General features: G+C 48.1%; 2 protein-coding genes, 1 long non-coding RNA gene and 3 other non-coding genes across 6 annotated transcripts in view; 4 read left to right on the plus strand and 2 right to left on the minus strand.

Annotated features, from left to right (window-relative positions):
• Positions 1–23,039, minus strand: part of LOC123345053 (zinc finger protein 883-like) — a 902,586-nt gene that overhangs the window by 244,495 nt on the left and 635,052 nt on the right. The window lies entirely within an intron of this gene.
• On the minus strand, positions 7,059–14,825 carry LOC123346798 (histone H2B.3-like). The gene is made up of 2 exons (XM_044984256.1): positions 14,442–14,825; positions 7,059–7,145 (listed from the first exon to the last, which is right to left on the minus strand). The coding sequence occupies exons 1-2, from the start codon at positions 14,823–14,825 to the stop codon at positions 7,059–7,061; spliced, it is 471 nt and encodes a 156-aa protein (XP_044840191.1).
• Positions 8,908–9,016, plus strand: TRNAL-CAA. Its single transcript has 2 exons — positions 8,908–8,945; positions 8,971–9,016. It is a non-coding gene; the product is annotated as a tRNA-Leu (tRNA).
• On the plus strand, positions 9,551–9,622 carry TRNAE-CUC. The gene has a single exon. It is a non-coding gene; the product is annotated as a tRNA-Glu (tRNA).
• Positions 12,477–21,489, plus strand: LOC123345087. Its single transcript, XR_006572711.1, has 3 exons — positions 12,477–12,667; positions 13,460–13,547; positions 21,422–21,489. It is a non-coding gene; the product is annotated as an uncharacterized LOC123345087 (long non-coding RNA).
• On the plus strand, positions 20,300–20,408 carry TRNAL-CAA. The gene is made up of 2 exons: positions 20,300–20,337; positions 20,363–20,408. It is a non-coding gene; the product is annotated as a tRNA-Leu (tRNA).

A 23,039-nucleotide genomic window follows, 5' to 3' on the forward strand; every position in this document is an offset into this window, starting at 1 on the left:
TAATTGCCCTACTCATCCTACCAAAAGCCAGTGAGCATGTGGAATGCTACAATTTCCTTCATTTTCACATGAGAAGGAGTGAATTCAAGTCCCTCATTATGAGGATCACCATTACAGTGTGGCTAACAAGGCCATTGTCCCAGCCAACCAATCACTGGGCACAGAGTCAGTGCCTCATTTGAATGCCTGTCACTATATAGGAATACAGCCAATGTAAAGCCACTGCAGGCTGAGAACTGAGCTGGAGAGACCAGGGTGGAGAGCAATGGCTGCTGCCCAGAGAAGAAAGAAGAAGTCCCAGATCCAGAGGAGGCAGAAGACCCAGCAGATGATGCTCCAGAAGCCACAGCCCAAGTGGAAAACGTGCCAGCCCCAGCAAGGCAGCTGGAAGCGGGTGTTGAAGCGATTGAGGAAAAGCCAGGGGAAGAGGCGTTTTTCTACTTTGTATATCTCTGAGATGATTGGCCGGCTGCAGCAGAGAAATCGGCGCATGTCGGCCAAAGCCAAGGGGCTGATGAACTCCTCCATGTGCAATCTTTACAGTGGAGTATTCACGGAGGCTGACCGCCGGAGAAAGAAGAGACGTGGGTCTTTCATCGGCACCTCAGAGGTGCAAGCCGCTCTGGAGAAGGTGATGAAGGGGAATGTTGCCAGTTGCTCCATCACCTCAATCCACAGCAAGTCTCATTAGAGAAACATTCCCTTTCCTTTCCCCCTAAGGCCCTACACCATGGCAGGGGTAAGAGAAAAAGCAAGAGGGGAAAAGGGAGAGGAGCAAATACCAGCCTCATTGACCCAAACACCTGCCTGATTAAAGATCTATCATTGCCTTCGAGATGACCAGAAAAGCTGCACTTTGCCCCTTGCTGAAGGACCAGCCCTATGCACAGCAATTCTTCATGCAGGATGCTGAGCTAGAGGAGAGATGGAATCAAAAGTGGAATCTCCATGATTATGAATGAGAGAGAGTCATGCAGCATCCTGAAACAATGGGATCATCAAACATTGCGAGAAATACCATTCTTCATCAGAAGAAAAGAGTATCCTGAACCAGCACCAAAGACTTTTCACACCTGGAAAAAAAAGATTCTCATGCTACACCTTGAATTTGCAAGAGGTACTTTCTGTGATGGATGGAGACTGTCTTCTCTGCATTGCTTCACTGAAAGAATCTGGGGAAAGAGATCTGCCAACGTTCAAAATCAAAGGATTGCCAATGAGATGTTATCATAAGGGGAGAAATTATGGTCATCTTGACATTATAATAAACCAGATTTTAGCAGCAATTTCTGTTGCTAAATGTTTCCTTTATATGGGATGGGGGGAGTGCTTTATGTTTTAGCTAATTGGCTTCAGGATGGAGCTTGATAAGTTTATGGAGGGGATGGTCTGATGGGACTGCCTACTATGGCATAATGTAGCCAATCTGTGACTGCTAGGAGCAAATATCTCCAGTGGCCAGTGATGGGACACTAGCTGGGGAGGGCTCTGAATTACTGCAGAGAATTCTTTCCCAGGTGTCTGGCTGACAGGCCTTGCCCACATGCTCAGTGTCTAACTGACTGCCATATTTGGGGTTGGAAGGAATTTTCCCCTGGGTCAAATTGGCAGAGCCCCTCCCTGGGGATTTTTCGCCTTCCTCTGCAGCATGGGGCATGGGTCACTTGCAGGTTTAAACTAGTTTAAATGGTGGATTCTCTTTAAATCATGATGTAAGGACTCCAGTAACTCAGCCAGAGGTTAGAGGTCTATTACAGGGATGGATGAATGAGGTTGTGTGACCTGCAATGTGCAGGAGGTCAGATTAGCTAGATGATCACGGTGGTCGCTTCTGACCTTAAAGTCTTTGAGTCTATGAGCCTTAAGATAAAGTCTTAATGAGTTGTAGACTTCTGCTAGAGTGAGCACAAAGTGCTTTCAATGCTTCCTTTTTTTTCTGATCAGTGCTTAAAATAAATATCCAGCCGCAGATGATAAAGGAATATAGGCTTCCATTGTCAGCTTGGAAGGATAAGAACTCAAGATTATAAATCATTAAGAAAAGAGTGGATATAGGCTAGCCTTTCAGCCTAAAGAACAGTAACAACCATCTCCAGTTCCTCCAGATTTATTCATCTTCCTAACTACTTTGGTATTGTCCAAATTACGCAGAAGATGCTATGGTGTTACGTCTTAGTCTCTCACCTCTAGGCTCTTCATGTGTACAATTCCCTTAAGGAGGATGTGTCCAGTACAACCCTGTGGAATCTCCAACAAAGGAAGGAATGGAGTTGCTTTAAAGCCGTGGTTTTCAACCAGGGATCCGAGGCCCCCTGGGAGGCTGTGAGCGGGTTTTAGGGGGTCCACCAAGCAGGGCCAGCAGTAGACTCACTGAAGCCCAGGACAGAAAGCTGAAGCCCAGGGCTTTGAGCCCCACCACCTGGGGCTGAAGCCATAGCCTGAGCAACTTAGCTTCGTGGGGGCCCCTGTGGTGTGGGGCCCTGGGCAATTGCCCTGCTTGCTACCCCCAAAGCTGGCCCTGGCTCTTATATGCAGAAAAACAGTTGCTGTGGTACATGGAGTTTTTATAGAATTGGGGGGGAAGGAAGGGAAAGGTTGAGAACCCCAGCTCTAAAGCACAAATTTTTGTTCCTTTGGGTCCCCCACCTCTTATTTACAATTAAAAGTGACTCCATCCACCTTTGCCAGGTCCCAAAACACCTCATGATCAACCATATCAGAGGCTGATGGTAGATAGGCTAAAGTCTAAAATGGACACCTGACCTTGGAGCCTCACTAGGAAGAGACCCTCAACAACCACAATTCCTTATCCAGCACCAGGTCTATGTGACTTTCCATTCCATATTATTTATGGAAATATGCTTATGATATGGCATAACTGAGATATAGTTTGTGCAAGTTGGCTCATGTAAGATATCATTGGAAAGGTTACGATGTACTGAATGTGATTATCCAATTTGTATGCCTGTATCATTTCAGTATCTGAAGTTAGGAATATTGACTATGCATCTATATTTCAAATGGGATTCTTTGGGTGTCACCCCCAACTAGCCCTTCAGGTACAACAATGAAAAAGCCAGACTGGGCTGATGGCCCATCAGCAAAGACAATGGAGTGTGGAAGAGCTTAATCTTCCAGTGGATGCTCCAGATGTCCTGCGAGTAAGGGCTGCCACAGCCCTGCAGAGACAGGGGTCCGAGTCACCTGGTACAGGACCCCTTCCCTCCCTTTTTGGAATGCCCGTATTTTTCCACAGCAAGACAAAAGGTTCCCGCCTTACACAAGAGCTATATAAGGCAGGAGAGTGACATCATCAAGGTTCTCCTCTGGCTCCCCACTCAAAGAGAAACTGAAAAACACCTGGAAGCAAGAACTGCACTTGGGGGAGAAGCCCAAGCTGGAAGGGCGTCTAGCTTGTGGATAATAATACCTGAGGTCTCAAGCTGCAGGCCAGTGCAGCTGCCTTTCAAGACTTTCTGTAATCTGCCTGCAATAATATCTAGGGTGAGAAATTACTATTTGTAACCAATTTCTTTAGTGAAACAAGCTTAGTTTGAGTGTTTTGTTTTATTTTCTTAGTAATCTGCTTTGTTCTCTTTGCTATCTCTTTAACCACTTAAAATCTACCTTTTATAGTGAATAAACTTATTTTGTGTTTATAATATAACCCAGTCTGTGCAATTCATAATGGCGGGGGGGGGAGGGGGGAAAGGCAGTAAGAGGCTGTGCATACCTTCCTCCACATTGAGGGAGGAGGCGAATTTCATAATATATCTTTGCGTCTGCACTCCAAGGGTATGGCTACACTTGCAAATTTGCAGCGCTGCAGCAGGGTGTGAAAAAACACCCTCTGCAGCGCTGCAAATTGTGGCGCTACAAAGCGCCAGTGTAGTCAAAGCCCCAGCGCTGGGAGCGCGGCTCCCAGCGCTGTCCGTTATTCCCCACAGGGAGCTGGAGTACGGACAGCGCTGGGAGAGCTTTCTCCCAGCGCTGGGGCTTTGACTACACTTAGCGCTTCAAAGCGCTGCCGCGGGAGCGCTGCCGCGGCAGCGCTTTGAAGCGCTAATGTAGCCATAGCCTAAGTGAGGTAGGCACCTGAGTGCTGGGGCAAGTCCCTTTAGCAGAGTCTTCCCAGAGCTGATCTCAGTGTCTGTGTTGTTCTGCAGTTGGGTGTGGCCCTGCTTGTGTGTGTTCTGGAGGATCTTAAAAGCCTGGCTCAGCAAGACAGGTAAAAAGGGGGCCCATGCTGGCAGAACAGGTGGGCTTAGTGGTATCTCAGCACATCAGATGGCATCTTAAAGAGGGCCAACCTATCACAGATTAGACTGAGGTTGATAAGGTGTTCATAAAGAAGAAGAATTAGGTGTAGCTGAAGTTGGTTAATTAGAATTTGCTTGGTAACTGTTCTCAAAAGGGAGGGTAAAAACTGATGAGAATGTTAACAGGAAGAGATGGCTTTTTCAGCAGAACCTTGCTACTCCTTGCTTCCGGGGATTAAGTGACTGGGTCTATAAAGGGCGGTAGCATCATTTCTCATCAATAATAATAGCCCCAACACTTCCTTTAATAACCACAATGGGCAGGTGTTCATCTTGTTGGTGGTTGTGAAATCTTATCCTAAAATTTGAGAACATCCAACAACATTGAGAATGGAAGGAACTCAACAGAAAGAAGTGGTCTTTTCAGACAGCCCAGCCCATTCTGAGTTTCTGAGAGACTGTGTCAGATCTGAGCAATCTTACCTGCAAAGCAGATTTAAAACTACTGACAATGGGCCAGATTTGCAAAGGTACTAAGGTGCCTAAAGATGAAGGTGTTCAAAAGCCCCTAAGCAGATTAAGTTCCTACTTTCCATTGATTTCAATAGCAGTTAGGTGTCTAATATGTTGAAACACTTTTGAAAATCTCACTAGACCTATCAGCATTGTGAGGGGCCTAAATACCTTTGAAAACTTGGTCCCAGAGTCCCTGATATATCAAAGCACTTAAGTACATGCATAACTTTAAGCACATTGTAATTCCATTGACTTAAAGGGGACTATGGACTTGCTTAGGCATTTTGCTGGATTGGGGCCAATGAGAGTGTCTTCCTGTCTTGTAGTATATAGGATCTGATTCATCTCCCACAGCAGTCAATAGGAAACTCCAATTGACTCCAATGGGAAACTTCCATGATTCCAAAGGAAGTTGAATTAGACCTATAAGATCTAGTTTTGAAAAAATGCCAAGCACCCAAAACTCCAGTTGAAGTCAATGGGAGCTACAAGTGCTAGGAACCTCTGAAAATCAGGGTCTATGTAAAGTTTTGCACTATCTGAGGAGCAGCAGTGGCTCCAGGCACCAGTGCACCAAGCACATGCCTGGGGTGGCAAGCCGCAGGGGGCACCCTGCCGGTCCCTGCGAGGGCGGCAGTCAGACAGCCTTCGGCGGCTTGCCTACGGGAGGTCCGCCGGACCCACCCTTTGGTGGCAATTCGGCAGTGGGTATGCTGAAGCCGCGGGACCAGCGGACCTCCCGCAGGCAAGCCGCCGAAGGCAGCCTGCCTACTGTGCTTGGGGCGGCAAAAAAGCTAGAGCCGCCCCTGCTGAGGAATGAAAATATCTTGCCATTTCCAAGATCCTATGTCATCCCAGATATTTTCCTTTCACTCTCTGTTCCAGGCCTCTGTCAGCCTGGAATGGAAAACTGTGTACAATAAGGGCCCGATCTCACTGACATTCACTACTGAGCAAAGCGCTTGTTTACTGCAGTTAATTGTCCTATTGACTTCAGTGACAATAAGCATTTTACTCGGTATGAAATGTTTGAATTGCTGAGTATAAAGGCTCAGATACCGAAAGGAATTTACACACCTTTCTGGAGAGAACTTGAGTTGGTTAAAACAGACACAAGCATCTCACTGTGTCACATAATGAGGGCTTTCCATTTCATTGCCAGCTATTTTCTTGTGGCGAATAGTCGGAAAGCAACTTGGCTTTGATCATGAAAGGGTCATTTCTGGAGTTAACAGTTATCCATTTGTTATGTGCATTGGCTAAAGTTTAGAACCTTCGTACAGATGCTTAGAGAGAACTCGGATGGGAACGTTTTATATATTACAAATGAAAAAATGCACAAACCCTGAAGCAATAGCTCATTCCCTAGGGGCTTGTTAAGGCAAGGGACGCTTTCACCATTGACATCAGATAATAAAAACATGGAAAAATTCTGTCTAGTTCCTTTGCATTTAAACCAATGTGTGAGAGAAGAAGAAATAACAACGAAAGGTGGAACCTAAAAACAAAACAATGGGCCATCTTTTTGTTCTGTGTTTGTATATCACCTAGAACAATAGGGTCCTGGTCCAGGGCTAGAGCTCCTAGATGCTAAAATAATAATAATAATAATAATAATAATAACAATTATTAATAATAATAATTTATTATGAATACCACTACCTCAGTTACAATGTAATTGATAATACGAAATAATAAAAAATGAATGATAAAAATAAATCCAACTCAGTAAAATAAAAGATTGGTGCAATAATATTAATGTGTGACTAATGGAATTTTAATATGCAAAATCTCTAAGGGTCACCTCATTGGCCAGAATGACCAGCCAATAAGCACCTAGGGTTTTTAAAGCCTGTTATTTACATAAGAAAGGGAAAATGACCTAGCTGCACACAAATGCACAGTGGGGCCTGTACAGCCCTAGTCATAATGCAATTGGCTGGAGTGGCAGCCTGGCTACCCAATCAGCAAGCCCAGGGTGGGCCCTCATTTGCATGCTAACTGTTATATGAGATCTCAGCCGGCAGGAGGCTGGTGGCATTTGGCTGGGGAGAGCTGAGTTACGCAGGAGCAGAGTGGAAAGATGGCAGCTACCCAGAGAGGGAAGAGGAAGGTTCAGACTAAGAGGACACAGAAGGCCCAGCAAGATGAGCCAGGGGCCGCCCCCAAGCAGGGGAAGCACCAGCCCCAGGCGGGGCATCAGGTGAGGCAGAAGCCAGTGGCGAAGCAGCTGAAGAGCCGCCAGGGGAAGAAGGGCCTGGGGAAGAACGGTGTCCCTGCCCGTTACGCCTCCCGGATGCTGCAGCAGATGAGGAAGGTGCGCATGTCGGCCAAGGCCAAGGGGCTGATGAAATCCTTCATGGCCGATCTCTACAGCCAGGTATCCACCGAGGCCGAGCACCTGAGGAAGCAGAAACGGCTCCCCGCCCTGGGCTCCTCAGAGGTGCGAGCTGCCCTGCAGCAGGTGATGCCGAGGGAAGTGGCCAAGCACTCGGCCACGCCCGTCTGCAACGAGTCCGCATAGAGAAATGTCCCTCCCTTCTCCTCAGGGGCAAGCCCAACTTGGGGGAGAGAAAGAACAAGAGGGGAGAAGGGAGAGAAGCAAACCTGAGAGCCCCGGACACCTGCCTGACTGAAAATTGCTGGAAAGATGTCTAACAAACTTGCATTTTGCCCCCTACTGATGAACCAAGCTCACACTCTTCTGCATGCCAGATACTCAGCTAAAGGAGAGAGACTTCATCCCATCTCCTGAAATAAGGGACCATCATGCTGCAGCCTGAATCAATGAGAGCTCCTTAAGAGGCCTGTATGCTACAGCCTGAATTCCTGACAGAATTTGCATTATTTTAAGGAAGAGACTGTTATCTCCTGGCTGAATCAGTGAGAGAGGCTTTCTGTTGTTGGTCCACAGGCGGCAGACTGAATGAAGCAGAGAGTTGCCATCCTTGTAAACTCAGAGACAACCGAGACTGAGTAAAAAGATTGGCCAGCATTAGAAATGAAAGAGTTGTAGGGGAGGTGGGAAAAATAACAGACAGTAACATCACCTCGGCATTATAATAAAACTGGAATGTTAGGAGTGGTTTGTTGTGTGTTTCTTGGTTCCCAAGGAAGAAGAGAATGGGATGGTTTGGGATTTAACGTCTTTTAGACCTATTTTCAAAGGTATTTGGGCACCGAAGGATACAGATAGGCATTGCATAGGGTTTTCACAAGCACCTGAAGCAGGCTATGTGCAGACTCCATTTGATTTCGACGGGAGTTAGGTGCTTTTGAAAATGCCACTTAGTGCCTATCTGAATCTTTAGGCACCTAAATACCTTGGAAGTCTGGTCCTGAGCTTGTTGTTCCAGCAGCAGCTGTATTTTATATGTCTGAACAGCATAATCACACCCCGAGAGGGCTGAGACCTGTGTGTGTGACTTTGCTTTTCCGGCTGGGAGGTAAAGATCTCTGCTATGCACCTGGCTGTAGGGTTTGCACTGGGTTGAGGGGGCGGACTGGAAGGGAAATACATGCCACTGAGCAGAGTGTATAGGGAAGGGGATTGGCTAGATTAAAACATGACTGCAAACGCGACCAATCAGAGCTCACTATTTCTCTCTTTTGAGCCAATGAGAGAGTTCAATCCAAGCACAGGCTGTACTCAGAGGGGCGAGCTGAATGGTGAAGTCCCCTCCTGGCTGAACTTTATGCACTTTGACTCTGTCCTGGGGAAGGGACCAAGTGAGAAGAAGGAGGCAGGAGAAACTGGGCAGGTACACGTGGAGAAGGGAGAAAAGGGATATGGAAAAAAAAGTGTGCCGGGAAGATAAACACTGTGCTAGCCCGTTCCTGGCAGGGAGCTGCTGTGTTGAGGAATAGGAGTGAGTATCATTTAAACAGCTGCAAACAGAGCCGCTGGTGCAGTCCAGTTTAGAGGCTGTCTAAGCCACCTGCCTAAGATAGTGGGAGTGGTTAGATGTGTCTGATCCTTTTTGTGGCTCGGCAGCAGTCGTGGGTCTGTGTGTGTCATGGAGGGTGAGTCCTGGGGCCGCTGAGATTGTAGCAAAACAACAAGGAAATATGACAGGAAGACACTTTTGCAGAGAGATTATGAGTCACTTGTTTCAAGCGTTGTCTCGTCAGTGTCAGGATGGCCGAGTGGTCTAAGGCGCCAGACTCAAGGCTCTGTCTTCCCCTCACCTGGGTGTTCTGGTCTCCGAATGGAGGCGTGGGTTCAAATCCCACTCCTGACACGTTCTTTTAAGTCATAATAAATTACCTTTGCTATCTCCGAAAGGAAGTTTTAATTTCATTGGATTAAAATGGGAAAACAAGCCAAGGATTCCTTCCTTCCTTTCTTTTCATTGACAGTATATTTTAAAACATGTATGTTTGTTTCCAGGGCTCTTCTCCATCAGATCTTTATTTGCCCTGTATTATGGAGGGGCTGTAAGGGGTAAAGGGGAGATTTGGGGGTGGATCAGCAGCCCCTCTTATTTTAGTATTGTTCACACAGCCTTGAAAGAGCCGTAAAACCTGGCTGTAACCCGCACTGACAGCTCTTTCAAAGTTTAAATTAACTGCGGGGGGCAAAGCCAGTCTCTGCTGATTTGCACAAGAGTTGTGCCTGCTGCAGAGTTACGTGTGCGGTGCAGTCGAGGTGCTTTGTTCAATTCAGAGGCGTGAAATGATCGTGTGTGATTGCAATGAGAGCTTCTGCATGGAGAAAATACTAACTCTGTACATGCGAGTAGGAGTACAGCCTACAAAGAGCACTTACTATCTTTTCCCTGGTGGTCTAGTGGTTAGGATTCGGCGCTCTCACCGCCGCGGCCCGGGTTCGATTCCCGGTCAGGGAACGACATTTTTCTTAATTAAAATGACTATAATTTTCACAAGCGAGGGAGGGAAAGAGATTCTCCCATGCTGAATATGGATTCAGTATTTTTTTTTTAAGTTTGGGCTATAGTTTCAGACGGAGAGATTGCTACCCTCTACTGCAACCTGGGAAGAGAAATTAACATTGTTTTAATGCTTGTGAATGATTTGACTGCTACCCCAGCCGGAGGTGGCTTAGAAAACTGCGAGCTAGCTGAGGCGAGACATTTGTGGAGGCTGATTACTGGAAGCACGAATGCCCCTGAGTAACTTTACTCACAGGAGTAAGGCCACTGAAATCACTGCGATAGTGGTGAATGAAATTCCTGTTGTGCAGAGTAACCTTACTGCTTCTCTTAGTGAAGCTAGGTGCCAAAGAGTCTTAGGGAGTCACCAAATAACAGATGCTAACACTTTTTGTCACTTTCTGATTTTATTGAATAGTAGAAGGACCTTCAGCAACACTGTATCTGGGAGGCTGGGGACCAAGTTGACTTTTCTCTCTCCATTATTTGGCAGCATGGCCATGGAGTAGCACTGAGGACAGCTAGATTCCAGGCTTGGCTCTCCTGGGACCTTGAGCAAAGTCCCCACTTCGTGCCTCAGTTTCCCCATCTCCAAAATGGAGATAATGCTGGTGCCTTCCTTTGCAAAGTGCTTGGAAATATGCTGAGGAATGGTGCTATACGAGAGCTGAGTATTATTAGTCATTCTACAGCCCTCCAAAATCTCAGCCTAAAAGTAGGTGCTTCCTGTCCCAGCAATAAGCAAGGTTATTTGGGGCCAGATTCTAACACAAGTGGCCCAATTGAAATCAGCAGGGTAAAGTGTGCAGTAAGGCACTTCCTCATATGTAAGTGAGAGAAATAAAACTCAGCTCTTAGTTTAAAGGGGCAAAGGGTGCTGATAAAAAAAATCTGCACTGTCTAGCAGAGTAAGGGGGGTATTTTGGGATTCAACTTTTTTTTAAAAGACTAACCAAATTAAGAGTCCCCTTTATTTATAGTAAATATTGTCTTACTCTCTGAGTGGTCCCACTAAGAACCAAGGAGCTGTTAGAAGGTTAAAGTGCCAATCAACTAGAGTAAGTGTGTCAGAATCTAACCCTTGTTAATTATTATTAATTAGTATCATAATCATAAATATTATCCTCCCCAAATTGGAAATCCATTAGGAACTGATGCTTTACTGTTATTGTGCCAATCAAAGCTTGCTTTATTTTTGTTTTAAAAATGAGTGTCAGGTTTATGGGAAAGAAACAAAGGCTGAAAGCATTTATTGTGGTCTAGTAGCTAGATCACTGCACTGAGAGTCACAAGACCTGGGTTTCATTCCCAGTTCTGGCACTGACCTGCTCATTAACCCTACACAAGTCATGTCACTTCTTCATGCTTCACTTTCTCCATTTGTGACAGTGACAGACATTATAAAGTGCTTTGAGCTCTACTGGTGAGAAATGCTGTAGAAGAGTGAGGCATTCTTAAGCACAAATCCGCACGTGACAACAAGAGTTCTTACAATTACCAGGCTGTGTTTGCAGAACCTGTTAGAACCTTTCTGGCATTTAAACACGTGTTGCTTTACACGGATGAACAGTCTTAAAAACTCCATGACCCACCAGTGCCACAACAAGCAGGGAAGTTGCCTGGGGCCCCAAGCCAAAGGGGCCTCCACAAAGTTACATTGCTCAGGCTTCAGCTTCAGCCCCGGGTGGTGGGGCTCAGGGCCCCAGGCAGTGGGGCTGCCCTGGACCCCTGCGAGTCTAATACTAGCCCTGCTTGGTGGACCCCCTGAAACCTGCTCGCAGCCATCAGCGGGAGAAGCTCTCCCATTGAGATAGCACCATCCACACCAGGGGCTAGGTCGGTCGCTCAGAGGTGTGGATTTTTCACACCCCTGAATGATGTAGTGACACCGATGTCAGTTTACAGTGTAGGCCTGGCCTCAGTCACAATCTTAATCTAGGTAAGGCCTAGATACCTATTTCCATTTTTGATACTTACAGCTGTTTATGTCTTTGATCTGCACTTGCAAAAAGCTAGTAACTAAGGGTGCACAAAGAAATGTGTTCTTAACATGGGTTAAAATAGCAGTGAAGACACAGTAGCTCGGTTTGTTAGCAGGGAGCCTGGTGGTTGAACGCCAGATGCCAACCTAAGTTAAAGTGTCTTCACTGCTCCTTTAACCCAAGCTAACTAACCTGGGTTAAGAACACTCCGTTTTTTGGGGGGAGGAGGGGAAGGGGGCAGTGACAGTAGACATACCTGAAAGCCAAAGCATGAAGACACTAGCCTCTGTAGTGCTAGCTAGTGTGAGTAGTCTCTGGATTTCAACAGGGCGATGCACAGAAGTCAGCAATGTGCTTAACAGGAAATTCCTGGCCCTGTATTCTGAACCGTATTTGTTCATGGTGAAGTATCTTGCCAGTAGGTATGAATGAAAACCAAGGTTGAGAATTGCTGCAGTGGAAAAATCCACTCTTCTCTAAGTATCTGGGTGAGGAAGGCAGCCTGCTCAGTATGGCCCTGAACCAAAGCCCACAGAAATCAGTGAGAAGACTCCAGTGACTTGGTGGGAGCTGGATCAGAGACAAAAGGGATTGGGAAGCTAATTGAAATGTATTGCTCTGAAAAGTCTACCCCTAAAACAGGGGCTTGCCTCTCCATCCACCCCCCCATTTTTTTTTCTTTTGCTTCTTCATGATGGATGAAGAAAACCCACAACGTTTGTTTCTTCCTGCTTGACTTTTGCATTCCAAATTCAGGCCTCTCTTTTGTTCCTGGAGGATTTGTTGGCCACATCTACATACAATGACAGCTTGATGAGATTCCCCTTTGTTACCACAGTACCAATGGTGAGAGAACAAAGGCTATCACCAGGTCCTCTAACCCTGCTAAGAGTAGGTGTTATCAGCACAGCAGCAAAGCCCTCTTTATCCTAAAACTGCTATGGGGGAGATCAGGTCCCTTCTGATTTAACAAAGACTGGATTCTAGGTGAAAGCCACATGACTTCAGATCAGTATAGGTAAGACTGGAGTAATACTGGAAGGAATGGGTCTAACTAGAGAGTGTGGTGACTGGTCTGCTTATGTAGTGGCTTTGCCCATCTTTTGGCAGATTGATTTAAAATCTGGTTCTCTTAATGGTCCCTGAACTACTCCTCAATTCTCAGGTGGTCTAAAGCGTAGGTGCTGACACCATGGGTGCTCCAGGGCTGGCGCATCCACAAAAAAAAAAGTTGGTGCTCAGCACCCACCAGCCACCCTTTGATCAGCTCCTTGGTGGACCCTGCTGATCAGCTGTTGGGCAGCGGGTGGAAGGTTCTGGGGGGAGGAGGTGGAGTGGGGGTGGGAAGAGGCATGTCAGGGACAGGGCCTAGGGGGAGGTGGTATGACGGGATGGAAAAAGGCGGGGCGAGAGTGGGGCCTTGGGCAAAAAGGCAGAATGGGGGCAGGGCCTTAGGGTGGAGCAGGGGTGGAGCATCCACCCAGAAAGAAGAAAGTTGGTGGCTGTGGTCTAAAGTGTTTTAACATTTGAGACAGGGACATTCACTTTTAGTCTGTGAGAAGGAAGAATGAAACATCCCCCTTTCTTCAATAAAGCAAAATCCAAAACTTCTAGTCAAAAGCTTTTGGGGGCGGAGCTTGTCTTTTTGTTCTGTGTTTACATATAATGGGATCCTGATCCATGATTAGAACTTCTCGGCAATACACCAATGGTTCTCAATCAGGGATACACGTACCCCTCTCTGGGGTACGCAGAGGTCTTCCAGTGGGGCACATCAACTCATCTAGATATTTGCCTACTTTTGCAACAGGCAACATAAAAAGCACTAGTGAAGTCAGGACAAACTAAAATATCATACCGACAATGACTTGTTTATACTTCTCTATAGACACTGAAATGTAAGTACAATATTTATATTCCAGTTGATTTATAATTCTGTGGTAAAAATAAGAAAGTCAGCAATTTTTCAGTCATAGTGTGGCTGTGACACTTTTGTATTTTTATGTCTGATTTTGTATGCAAGTAGTTTTTAAGTGAAGTGACATTTGGGGGTATGCAAGACAAACCAGCCTCCTGAAAGGGGTACAGTAGTGTGGAAAGATTCACACCCACTGCACTCTACTACAACTAATTTTATATTAAATTGTGAAGCACAATCCACCCCATCATTGCCCCCTACACTAAAGAAAACATAACACCAGAAATGCTGCTAAAATCCTGTTTTAATATAATGCCAAGATGACTATTTCTTTTCCCTTGGGAAAGCACCCAGTCCTTTCAGTTCAATTAATGCCGGTTCTTTCTCTATACAGTAGTTTCTCATTTGCAGTGACAGAAAGTGTCTGGTTCATTAAGTCCACAGCCAGCAGGCTGGTCTCTTTTTAACTAGGATGCAAATTCTTTCTCACTGGCTTAGTCCAGAGATGATGATCTCTTCTTCCCACTAGTGATGGTCTCACTGAAGCAGGCTGCAGTGTGGAATGGTCTATCAGGCTCGGGCATGGAAAGTCTCTCACTGATTCAGTCTCTCATAGTCTCTCGTGAAGAATTGCTGGGGGAGAGGTTGGTCCCTCTGGCAGAATGCAGGTTGGGTTTATTTTTTTTTGGCATGTCTAAAGCAACATCAGTTCTTTAATCAGGAGGGTGCTGAGGTGTCTCAGGCTGGCGTTTGCTACTCTCCCTTCTCCCCTCTTGTTCTTTCTCTGATCCCAGCCAGGATGCACCCCAGGGAGAAGGGGAGGGATGTTGCTCTAGTGAGACCTCTTTGAGACTGGGGTGGCCGAGCGCCTGACCCGTTTTCTTGGCATCACCTGCTGCAGGGCGGCTTGCATCTGCGAAGGGCCAATCGTGGGGCGGCGGCTCTGCTTCCTCAGGCGTTCAGCCTCGCTGGACACCTTTTTGTAGATGTCGTTCACAAAGGAGAACATCAGCCCTTTGGCCTTGGGTGACAGGAGCTTGTTGTCCCGTTGCAGCTGCCTCAGCATCTTGGCGTCGTAGGGGGCGGGAGAGGGCTTCTTCCCCTGGGGGCTCTTCCCACGCTTCCCCGCTGGCTTCCGCCTGGCTTGCCTCCTTCTCTTGTCCCGGGACTTCCTCTGCTTGGCCTGGGACTTCCTCCCATAGTGCTTTTGTCTCCTCTGAGTCTGGGCCTTCTTCCTCCCTCTCTGGGAAGCAGCCATTGCTTTGCTCTGCTTTCACTCAGTTCAGCCCAACCCTTTTGCCTGCAAATGCCTCTGGCCTTCCCCCTGCTGTACTCATATATAGTGGCAGGCATTCAAATGAGGGGCTGTCTCTAAGCCCCATGATTGGCTGGCTGGAACAATGCCCCAGGCTAGTCACAATGGGATGATGTTGGTACAGACCCATGTGCATCATAATGGGCAACCATGGGTTGTTCCCTCTCAGGGAAATGTAAGGGATGGTAACGTCCCTCCTGCTGATTGGCTCGTGGTGGGATGAGTAGGGGTGTTTCCTCACCCCCATGTTTCCCCATTGGCACCTAGTCCAAATCTCCTTGCCCAGTCAATACCAGTGTCCTCCCCACATATATCTCCCTGTCTCAGTCTGCCCCACAGCTCTTGTCAGCTCTCCTGTCCAAGCTTCCCCCCGCCAGCTCCTTGTCACCCTGCACTCCCACATCACCTGTTCAGGTCAAGCTCTGGCCTCTCAGCAGTCTAGTCAATGGCTTGTTTCTCCATGCTGCTTTGGTACCCGGGGAGGGTTGAGAGCACAGGACCAGCAGGCCAGAGGAACAAAGTGCAGGGAAAGTCCTGCTCAGTCCCTGCAGCTCCAGGCTGGAGAATGCTCAGTGCAAGTGGAACCGTAGCAGATAGTAGCTGCCAAACTCTTCTCAAATCTCTACTGAGCATGTCAAATGGCAATGTGTTGAAGGCTTAAAATGTAGCCATTTGTGTGTGTGTGTGTGTGTGTGTGTGTGTAGGAGGGTTCCATCTGGACAGGAAAAGGAACATCCCTGATGGGGCCACACTGCCTGTCCATTTCAGGTCCCTGCTCCAAAACCCTAGAGCTTTTCAACCAAATGCCTGTGCCAATTTTTTTTAGCCTATGCAAATCCACATATTGTCCCCTAATCTTGCTCTCACAACAGCTTACCTATTTTTGCTGAAACTTGCCAAAAAAAGACATCCTAAGGCAGGCACTTGCCTGGAGACTATCAGCCCAAACACTAAAAGTTTGTGAAAGTTTTAAGCAACTGAAAACAGGGTCTTATGATGGGACGTGTCTAGTAACGTTATCTATATTTACCTCTACCAGGTCCAACTATAATTCTTGAGCACCATCTATTGGCACGTTATGTACTAACTAACTAACTAACTAACTAACTAACTAACTATACATAGATAGCCTGTAGGGACTACCACAGTACAAATAAATAAAATAAGAATACTGTGGACACTGGAGATTAAATAGTGTCTCTACTCCTATTGCACCCATTTGTCTCAAATTATTATTATTAATCATGTTTATTACAGTTGTGCATAGGGAGCCACCAAGAATGTGGCCCCCTTGTGGTAGGTGCTGGTACAAACTCAAAGTAGTCAACAGTCCCTGCCCCAAAGAAATTACAATGTAAATGACCAGATAGACGAGTGGCTCACATCCTTTCCAGACTACTGTACCCCTTTCAGCACAGGCGCCAACTTTTTTCTGTGCTGGTTGGTGCTTGCACCCTCGCCCCGACTCCATCCCTGCCCCAAAGTCTCCCCCCTAACTCCGTCCCTCCCTGCCCCTATTGGACCCCTCCCCAAATCCCCTCCCTGGCCCTGTCTCCTCCCTGAAGTGTGCCGCGTTCCCCCTCCTCCCCAGGCTTGCTGCATGAAACAGCTGTTTCACGGTGCAAGTGCTGGGAGGGAGGGGGGAAAAGCAGGACGTGGCAGCGCGCTCAGGGGAGGAGGTGGAGGTGAGCTGGGTGGGGGGGCAGGGAGCTGCGGGTGGGTGCAGATCATCCACCAATTTTTCCCCATGGTGCTCCAGCCCCAGAGTGCCCATGGAGTCAGCGCCTATGCCTTTCAGGAGGCTGATTTGTCTTGCACCCCTGTCAGGAGGGCTGAGTGGTCTCAGGCACCAGACTCAAGGCTCTATCTTCCCCTCACCTGGGTGTTCTGGTTGCTGTATAGAGGTGTGGGTTCAAATCCCACTTCTCACACATTTTAAGGGGGGAAGGATAGCTCAGTGGTTTGAGCATTGGCCTGCTAAACCAAGGGTTGTGAATTCAATCCTTGAGGGGCCATTTGGGGAACTGGGGCAAAAAATCTGTCTGGGGATTGGTCCTGCTTTGAGCAGGGGGTTGGACTAGATGACCTCCTGAGGTCCCTTCCAACCCTAATATTCTATGAGTCTAAGTTTCACCTCACTTAAAAACAACTTGCTTACAAAATCAGAAATGAAAATACAAAAATATCACAGCTGCTATTACTGAAAAATTGCTTCCTTTCTCATATTTACCATCTAATTATAAAATACATCAATTGGAATATAAATATTGTACTTACATGTCAGTGTATAGCATATAGAGCAGTATAAAGAAGTCATTGTCAGTATGAAATTTTAGTTTGCACTGAGTTTGCTAGTGCTTTTTATGTAGCCTGGTGTAAAACTAGGCAAGTTGATGTACTAGCTGAGTTGATGTACCCCAGAAGACCTCTGAGTACCCCAGGGGTACCCATAGCCCTGGTTGAGAACCACTGAGATAGACACAGGGTGGGGGACGGGGTAGAACACACCCGCAGAGTGAACGTGACTGCAGCAATGTGATGGGAGTTGCACCTTTTTTTGGATGGGTTTAGTTAGGAGGGGATCAGCTAAAGGGAAGGGAAAGAGGGTGAGGGGGACAGAGCAGGGGAGAGGAGGGGGTGTTTGACAGCTATGGCAATTTCCTGCCGTGGCCTTGGGAGGCCTTACTGAATTAAGTGTAAGTCTCGCTGGAGTCCATTGTATTAAATGCAAAACTGCAGGCTGGGATGGTTTGTAACCTCTCCACGGAGGAGATGTGCGGTGAGCCCTGGGAAGCGTTGTGGATTTCAAAGGACTGGATCAAATAATGTGCCAGATAAGGATGGACTCCGGGGATAGTATCAAGAGGTTTACCAGGGGAATCTGTAGCGGGAGGCACAGGCGCCGACTTTCCAAAGTGCTGGAGGGTGCTCGACCCCCAGCTGTGCCCCAGGTCCTGCCCCCACTCCACCCAAGGCCTCACCCCTGCCCCATCTCTTCCCTCCCCTGCTCCATCCCCACCCTGCCTCTTCCCTCCCCTGAGCATGCCGCCTCGCTCCTCTGCCCAGCTTCCTGCACACCGTAAAACAGCTGATTACAGCAAGCAGTAGGCACAGGGAGGGAGATGGAGGCACGAATCTGCAGGGCTTGCTGGTGGGTGGGAGGCATTGGGCGGGCAGGGGGAGCTGATGTTGGGGGCTGCCAGTGGGTGCTGAACACTCACCATGAGCACCCACAGAGTCAGCACCTATGGAGGGAGGGGAATGCCAATTCCCCACCTCCGGTAATGTGAAAACCCAGCCTTTTGCAGCTGTGTCCCGGGGACTGGGCCTTTGCTGACAAGAGGCCGAGCCCCAAGCTGTAAAAGGAAAGACTAACCTATTAATGAGTGTGCTCGCTCTGAGCTAAGGCTGTTAATCAACTTGTAATCACAAAAAATCCCCTTTGTGGAGGCTGGAGGCCTGACTCCGACCAGAGGCTTTGCTGGAGTTGGGGGGTGATCTCCGGTAAATTATTGCAATCCAGGAAGGTTCTTGAATTGTTTTTAATGTGGTTTCTTTGCAACGCTTCCACCACAAGACTAAATGCGCTGGCCTAGGAAGGGCTGGGCAGCAACTTGTAGGTGTGGGTAATTACAGCCTTTGGAGGGAAAACAAAGTGCAGAGACTGGCCTGTGCAGGCAGGCCGATTTGCTGGGATTATCACTGTGCAGCCTGGGAAACCCCCTGGTCAGGGAGGAGAGAGCTGTGAGCAAGGCCGGCTCCAGACCCCAGCGCGGCAAGCACGCGCGTGGGGCGGCCCTTTCCCGGGGGGGCGGCAGATTGGGCCGGCGGACCTGCTGCAGTCATGCCTGCGGGAGGTCCACCGGAGCCCCGGGAGGACCGGACCTGCCGCAGGCATGACTGCGGACGGTTCGCTGGTCCCGCGGCTCGGCTAGACCTCCCGCAGGCACGCCTGCGGCAGCTCAAGCAGAGCCGCCGGACCTGCGAACCGTCCTCAGCTGCGGGAGGTCCAGCCGAGCCGCGTGACCAGCGGACCCTCCGCAGTCATGCCCACAGGAGGTCCGCGGCTCCGGGGCGCCTCCCGCGCATGACTGCTTGGGGCGGCCAAAAAGGTAGAGCCGCCCCTGGCTGTGAGTCTCTGCTTAAGAGAGGTGAGGGCTGAGGAGCCAGGAGCCCAGAGTGAGCGCCCTGGAGGGTCAATGGAATGGGAATACAGGGGCAGTTGCTCTGAGCTGTGATAGTGAGCAGTAATGCAGAGGTGATGAGAAAGGGGGAGTGGGAGGAACATAAGAATGGCCACACTGGGTCAGACCAGTGGCCAATGCCGGATGCCCCAGAGGGAACGAACAGAACAGGCAATCATCAAATGATCCTCCCCTGCCACTCACTCCCAGCTTCTGGCAAACAGAAGCTAGGGACACCATCCCTGCCCATCCTGGCTAATAGCCATTGATGGACCTATCCTCCAGGAAGTTATCTAGTTCATTTTTGAACCCTGCAATGGTCTTGGCCTTCACAACATCCTCTGGCAATGAGTTCCACAGGGGTTGTGTGAAGAAATACTTCATTTTGTTTGTTTTAAACCTGCTGCCTGTTAATTTCATTTGGTCACCCCTAGTTCTTGTGTTATGCGAAGGAGTAAATAACACTTCCTTATTTACTTTCTCCACACCAGTCATGATTTTATAGACCTCAATCATATCCCCCCTTAGTCATCTCTTTTCCAAGCTGAAAAGGGGATATGGCTTTAGCAGGGGGATTGGATTAGCTGTTACATTCCCCCACAGTGCATTACTAGCTTCAACCCACCCTCCCAATGGGTTCAAACTTAAAGCACCACTTAATTTGAGCTACAGATTTTGACGTATGGACAGGAGTCAAATTAGGGATAACAGCCAAGTTCTAACTGTGCTGTGAAAACACATCCAAGCGTAGGCAAGCCCCGAGCCTGCTGCAGGTAGAAGAATTGTTCCCAGCGCGCTCTGCTTTGCAGCAGCTTTCAGCCCGGCGTCCCGCTGGCTGCGGTTAAATACCACATGGAGCTGGGGCTCGTGGCTGCTAAAGGGGAAGTGGCTCTTTGGCTTTGGTGTTTTCCAGGCTCGCTAGAGCATTGATCAGTAACCGGCTGCTTCGTTTTCCAAGCGGTGCGCTCACCTCTGCCTGATTTTTAGCTTAAACCCCAAACATGGATGCAGAGACGTTGAACCCCAGACCGGAGTGAGTCTAACCCACTCCCCTTTCTCTCACTAACACAGCGGGAGCGGCTGGCTCAGTCGCGCTCTGGGTGCTTTGCAGGGCAGGCTTTAGGGGTGTGTGAACAACAGAAAGAAGAAACGAACTGCAGAAACAAAGCAAACTAGAAACAAGCATCGTCAGAGACATGAGGATATATTTGTTTGAAATTTTTTTTAATCAGTGTTAGGATGGCCGAGTGGTCTAAGGCGCCAGACTCAAGGCTCTGTCTTCCCTTCACCTGGGTGTTCTGGTCTCTGTATAGAGGCGTGGGTTCAAATCCCACTTCTGACACATTTTTCTTCCCTGTTTGAGCTTTTTTTCATGAAGGGAGATTTAGTTACATTGAATTAAAAAATGGGAAAACACAGATAAGGAAACAATTTCTCTCTCGCTCACTTCTCATTGCTTCTTTCTTTCCATGTAGGGGTTGATGTTTTGGAGAGAACTCACTGTTATATTCTTTTATGCTGCAAAGTAACAATCCTGAAAATACAATATATTAAAGTAATTAGCCTAACAATAATTCAGGCAATTGTCCCTTGCCTCTGTTTGCCAGAAGCTAGGAATGGGTGGCAGGGGATGGATCACTTGATGATTGCCTGTGCTGTTCATTCCCTTTGAAGCACCTGGCACTGGCCACTGTCAGAAGACAGGATACTGAGCTAGATGGACATTTGATCTGACCTAGTATGGCCATTGTTATCAGAATTCTGAGAAAAAAATTGTTAGTCACAGGTACAATACGTTTTCTTTGGGACATGACATTACAATTGTCAAAAAAACAAACCAAAACCTTCCCTGGTTTGCATAGGATTTTTCCTTGAAGGGTCAGAACTGCAGAATTGCGGTAAGCGACAGAGTGCGCCCCGTGTCCACACCTTACACATGATTGCAATAATCTTTGTACAAAGTATGTCTTGTAAGGTATTGTTTGAAAATTCATAATTTGCTGCTCATTATTGTCCTGCTAAAATGTGTGTGACAATACTGTATTTGAAGTTCTAAGATTCCATTGTTTGTTGTTATTAACACATGTTCCGAGCTGAGCATGGCAAACAGCTCTGGAATCTGTGCTCTGCTTAATTTGTATTGAAGCAGTAAACAGAAGTAAGCAGGAAGGGTAGACAAAGAAACCTCAAACAGGTGAGGAAAGTGGCAGGGAACACCCTTTCTTATAGATGCTGTCTCCTGAATCTCATCTAGAAATGTTTTCCAAGGTGGGAACTGACACTATGAAAAGGGGGACAAACACCCTAAGGTACCCCCACTTCTTCCTCTCTCTGTCCATTGATTCACTACACCAGAAGGAAGAAAGGAAGCAACCATTAAAGAGGAGCAGAGGTCCAAATCTAAGGACTGCTCAGAGCTTGTGGTGAGAAAACCTTTGCTTTGAATTTAATGTAGTTTGTTAAGTTAGGCACTAGTGGCATTTTATCTTTATTTTTCTGGTAACCATTTCTGACTTTTTATGTCTCCTTATTTGTATTCGCTTAGCATCTAGCTCTTTGTGCTTAATAAACTTGTTTTCTGTAATCCAGTGTGCCTAAATGAAAGTGCCCAGGAAACTCCACTGGGGATAACAAGATGTGTACATATCATTTCTCTTCATAAAATAATGGATTTCATATGAGCTTGTATTGCCCAGGAGAGGGCAGTGCAGTACAGGACATAGATTTTTTGGAGGAAATCTAGGACTGGGGGTGCATTGGCATCAACTTCTTCCAATATAACCAAGGCTGGTAAGAGCCAAGATGTGGCTGGGTGGTTGCAGCAGGCACACAGACATAGATGGGAGTGACTTGCATCCTGGAGACTGTCCATGAGCAGTACAGACTGGAGGTGACAGCAACAAAGCCGTGTAAAGGTCACCGCAGCGTAGATGGCAGGGATAACACAGCTACTCATCGGTCTGGATTCTGAATTGGGTACATCACAGAGGAAGTGTGCTTTCACCCCCAGAGTATAAAGGCAAAAAAGGGGATGAGAAAAAGAAAGCAAAGTCATCTTCCAGTGGCTGAGGCTTGCCACAAGCCTTCTGCAGCTGCTTCTTTCCGGCCCATCCGGATGCCCCCTTCTGTCCTTAGAGGGGTTGGGGCGCTGCCCCTGAGCGGTGGGCAGATGGAGTCCAGCAATCCCTGGCCTCACACTCAAGAGGCCGACATTTAAGCCTCTCCCCAAACTTGAGGTGTTGACTCTTAAACCTCCCCACCTCCTGCTGCAGCTGGAATCTTCAGCCTTCTTGTGTGGCTTCTCCTGCTGGGGAAAACGGGCACTGCTGGGCTCCATTTGAGGAGGAAACCTTGGCTGGAAAGAACTGCGGCCAGCAGGGCAACCTCTTGAGCACAATGGGCTGAGCTGGAGGCCCTGCCCCATAGTCCCCAGCCCAGCAGCTCAGGCCAGTGCTCCCATGAGTGGGGGAGTCAGCTGCAGTGGGTGGCAGGCGTGTAGCCCTGGGCCTCAGGCCTGTTGGGTCACCGGCTCATCCCAGGACCCCAGAGAGGGGAAGAGAGGGGGTGGCCAGACACTCCTCCCACCAGGCTCACCCTGCCCACCTCCTCCTGCCAGAGTAGCCGTGCCTGCTCCTGGTATCTGGACCCTCGCGCCAGGATCACCTTCCCCACCTCCCGAGCAGGGAAACCACCTGTGCCAGGCACTGCAGGGCCCTTTCCCAATCTGCTGGAGGGGCCTCTAGAGCACAGGTCTTGGGGGGAAAGGCCCAGGCTTGTCTCAAAGGCTGATTTTCAGGAGATGGCAGCCAGGGAGCTTCTCTGATTGGCACCAAGGCCCCATCTCTATTGAGAGTGAAGAAGATGAAGCCAGCTTAAGCTCTTCTGCTCTGTGGAATGTTTCTGTACACCCTGAATTGGCCTTTGGACACCTGGGCTAGGATTTGTCCAGTGTAGCGCCCCAGTAGTGCTGTCC

The sequence above is a fragment of the Mauremys mutica genome, chromosome 12, assembly GCF_020497125.1.
Source record: "Mauremys mutica isolate MM-2020 ecotype Southern chromosome 12, ASM2049712v1, whole genome shotgun sequence".
In the NCBI taxonomy this organism is placed as follows: Eukaryota; Metazoa; Chordata; order Testudines; family Geoemydidae; genus Mauremys; species Mauremys mutica.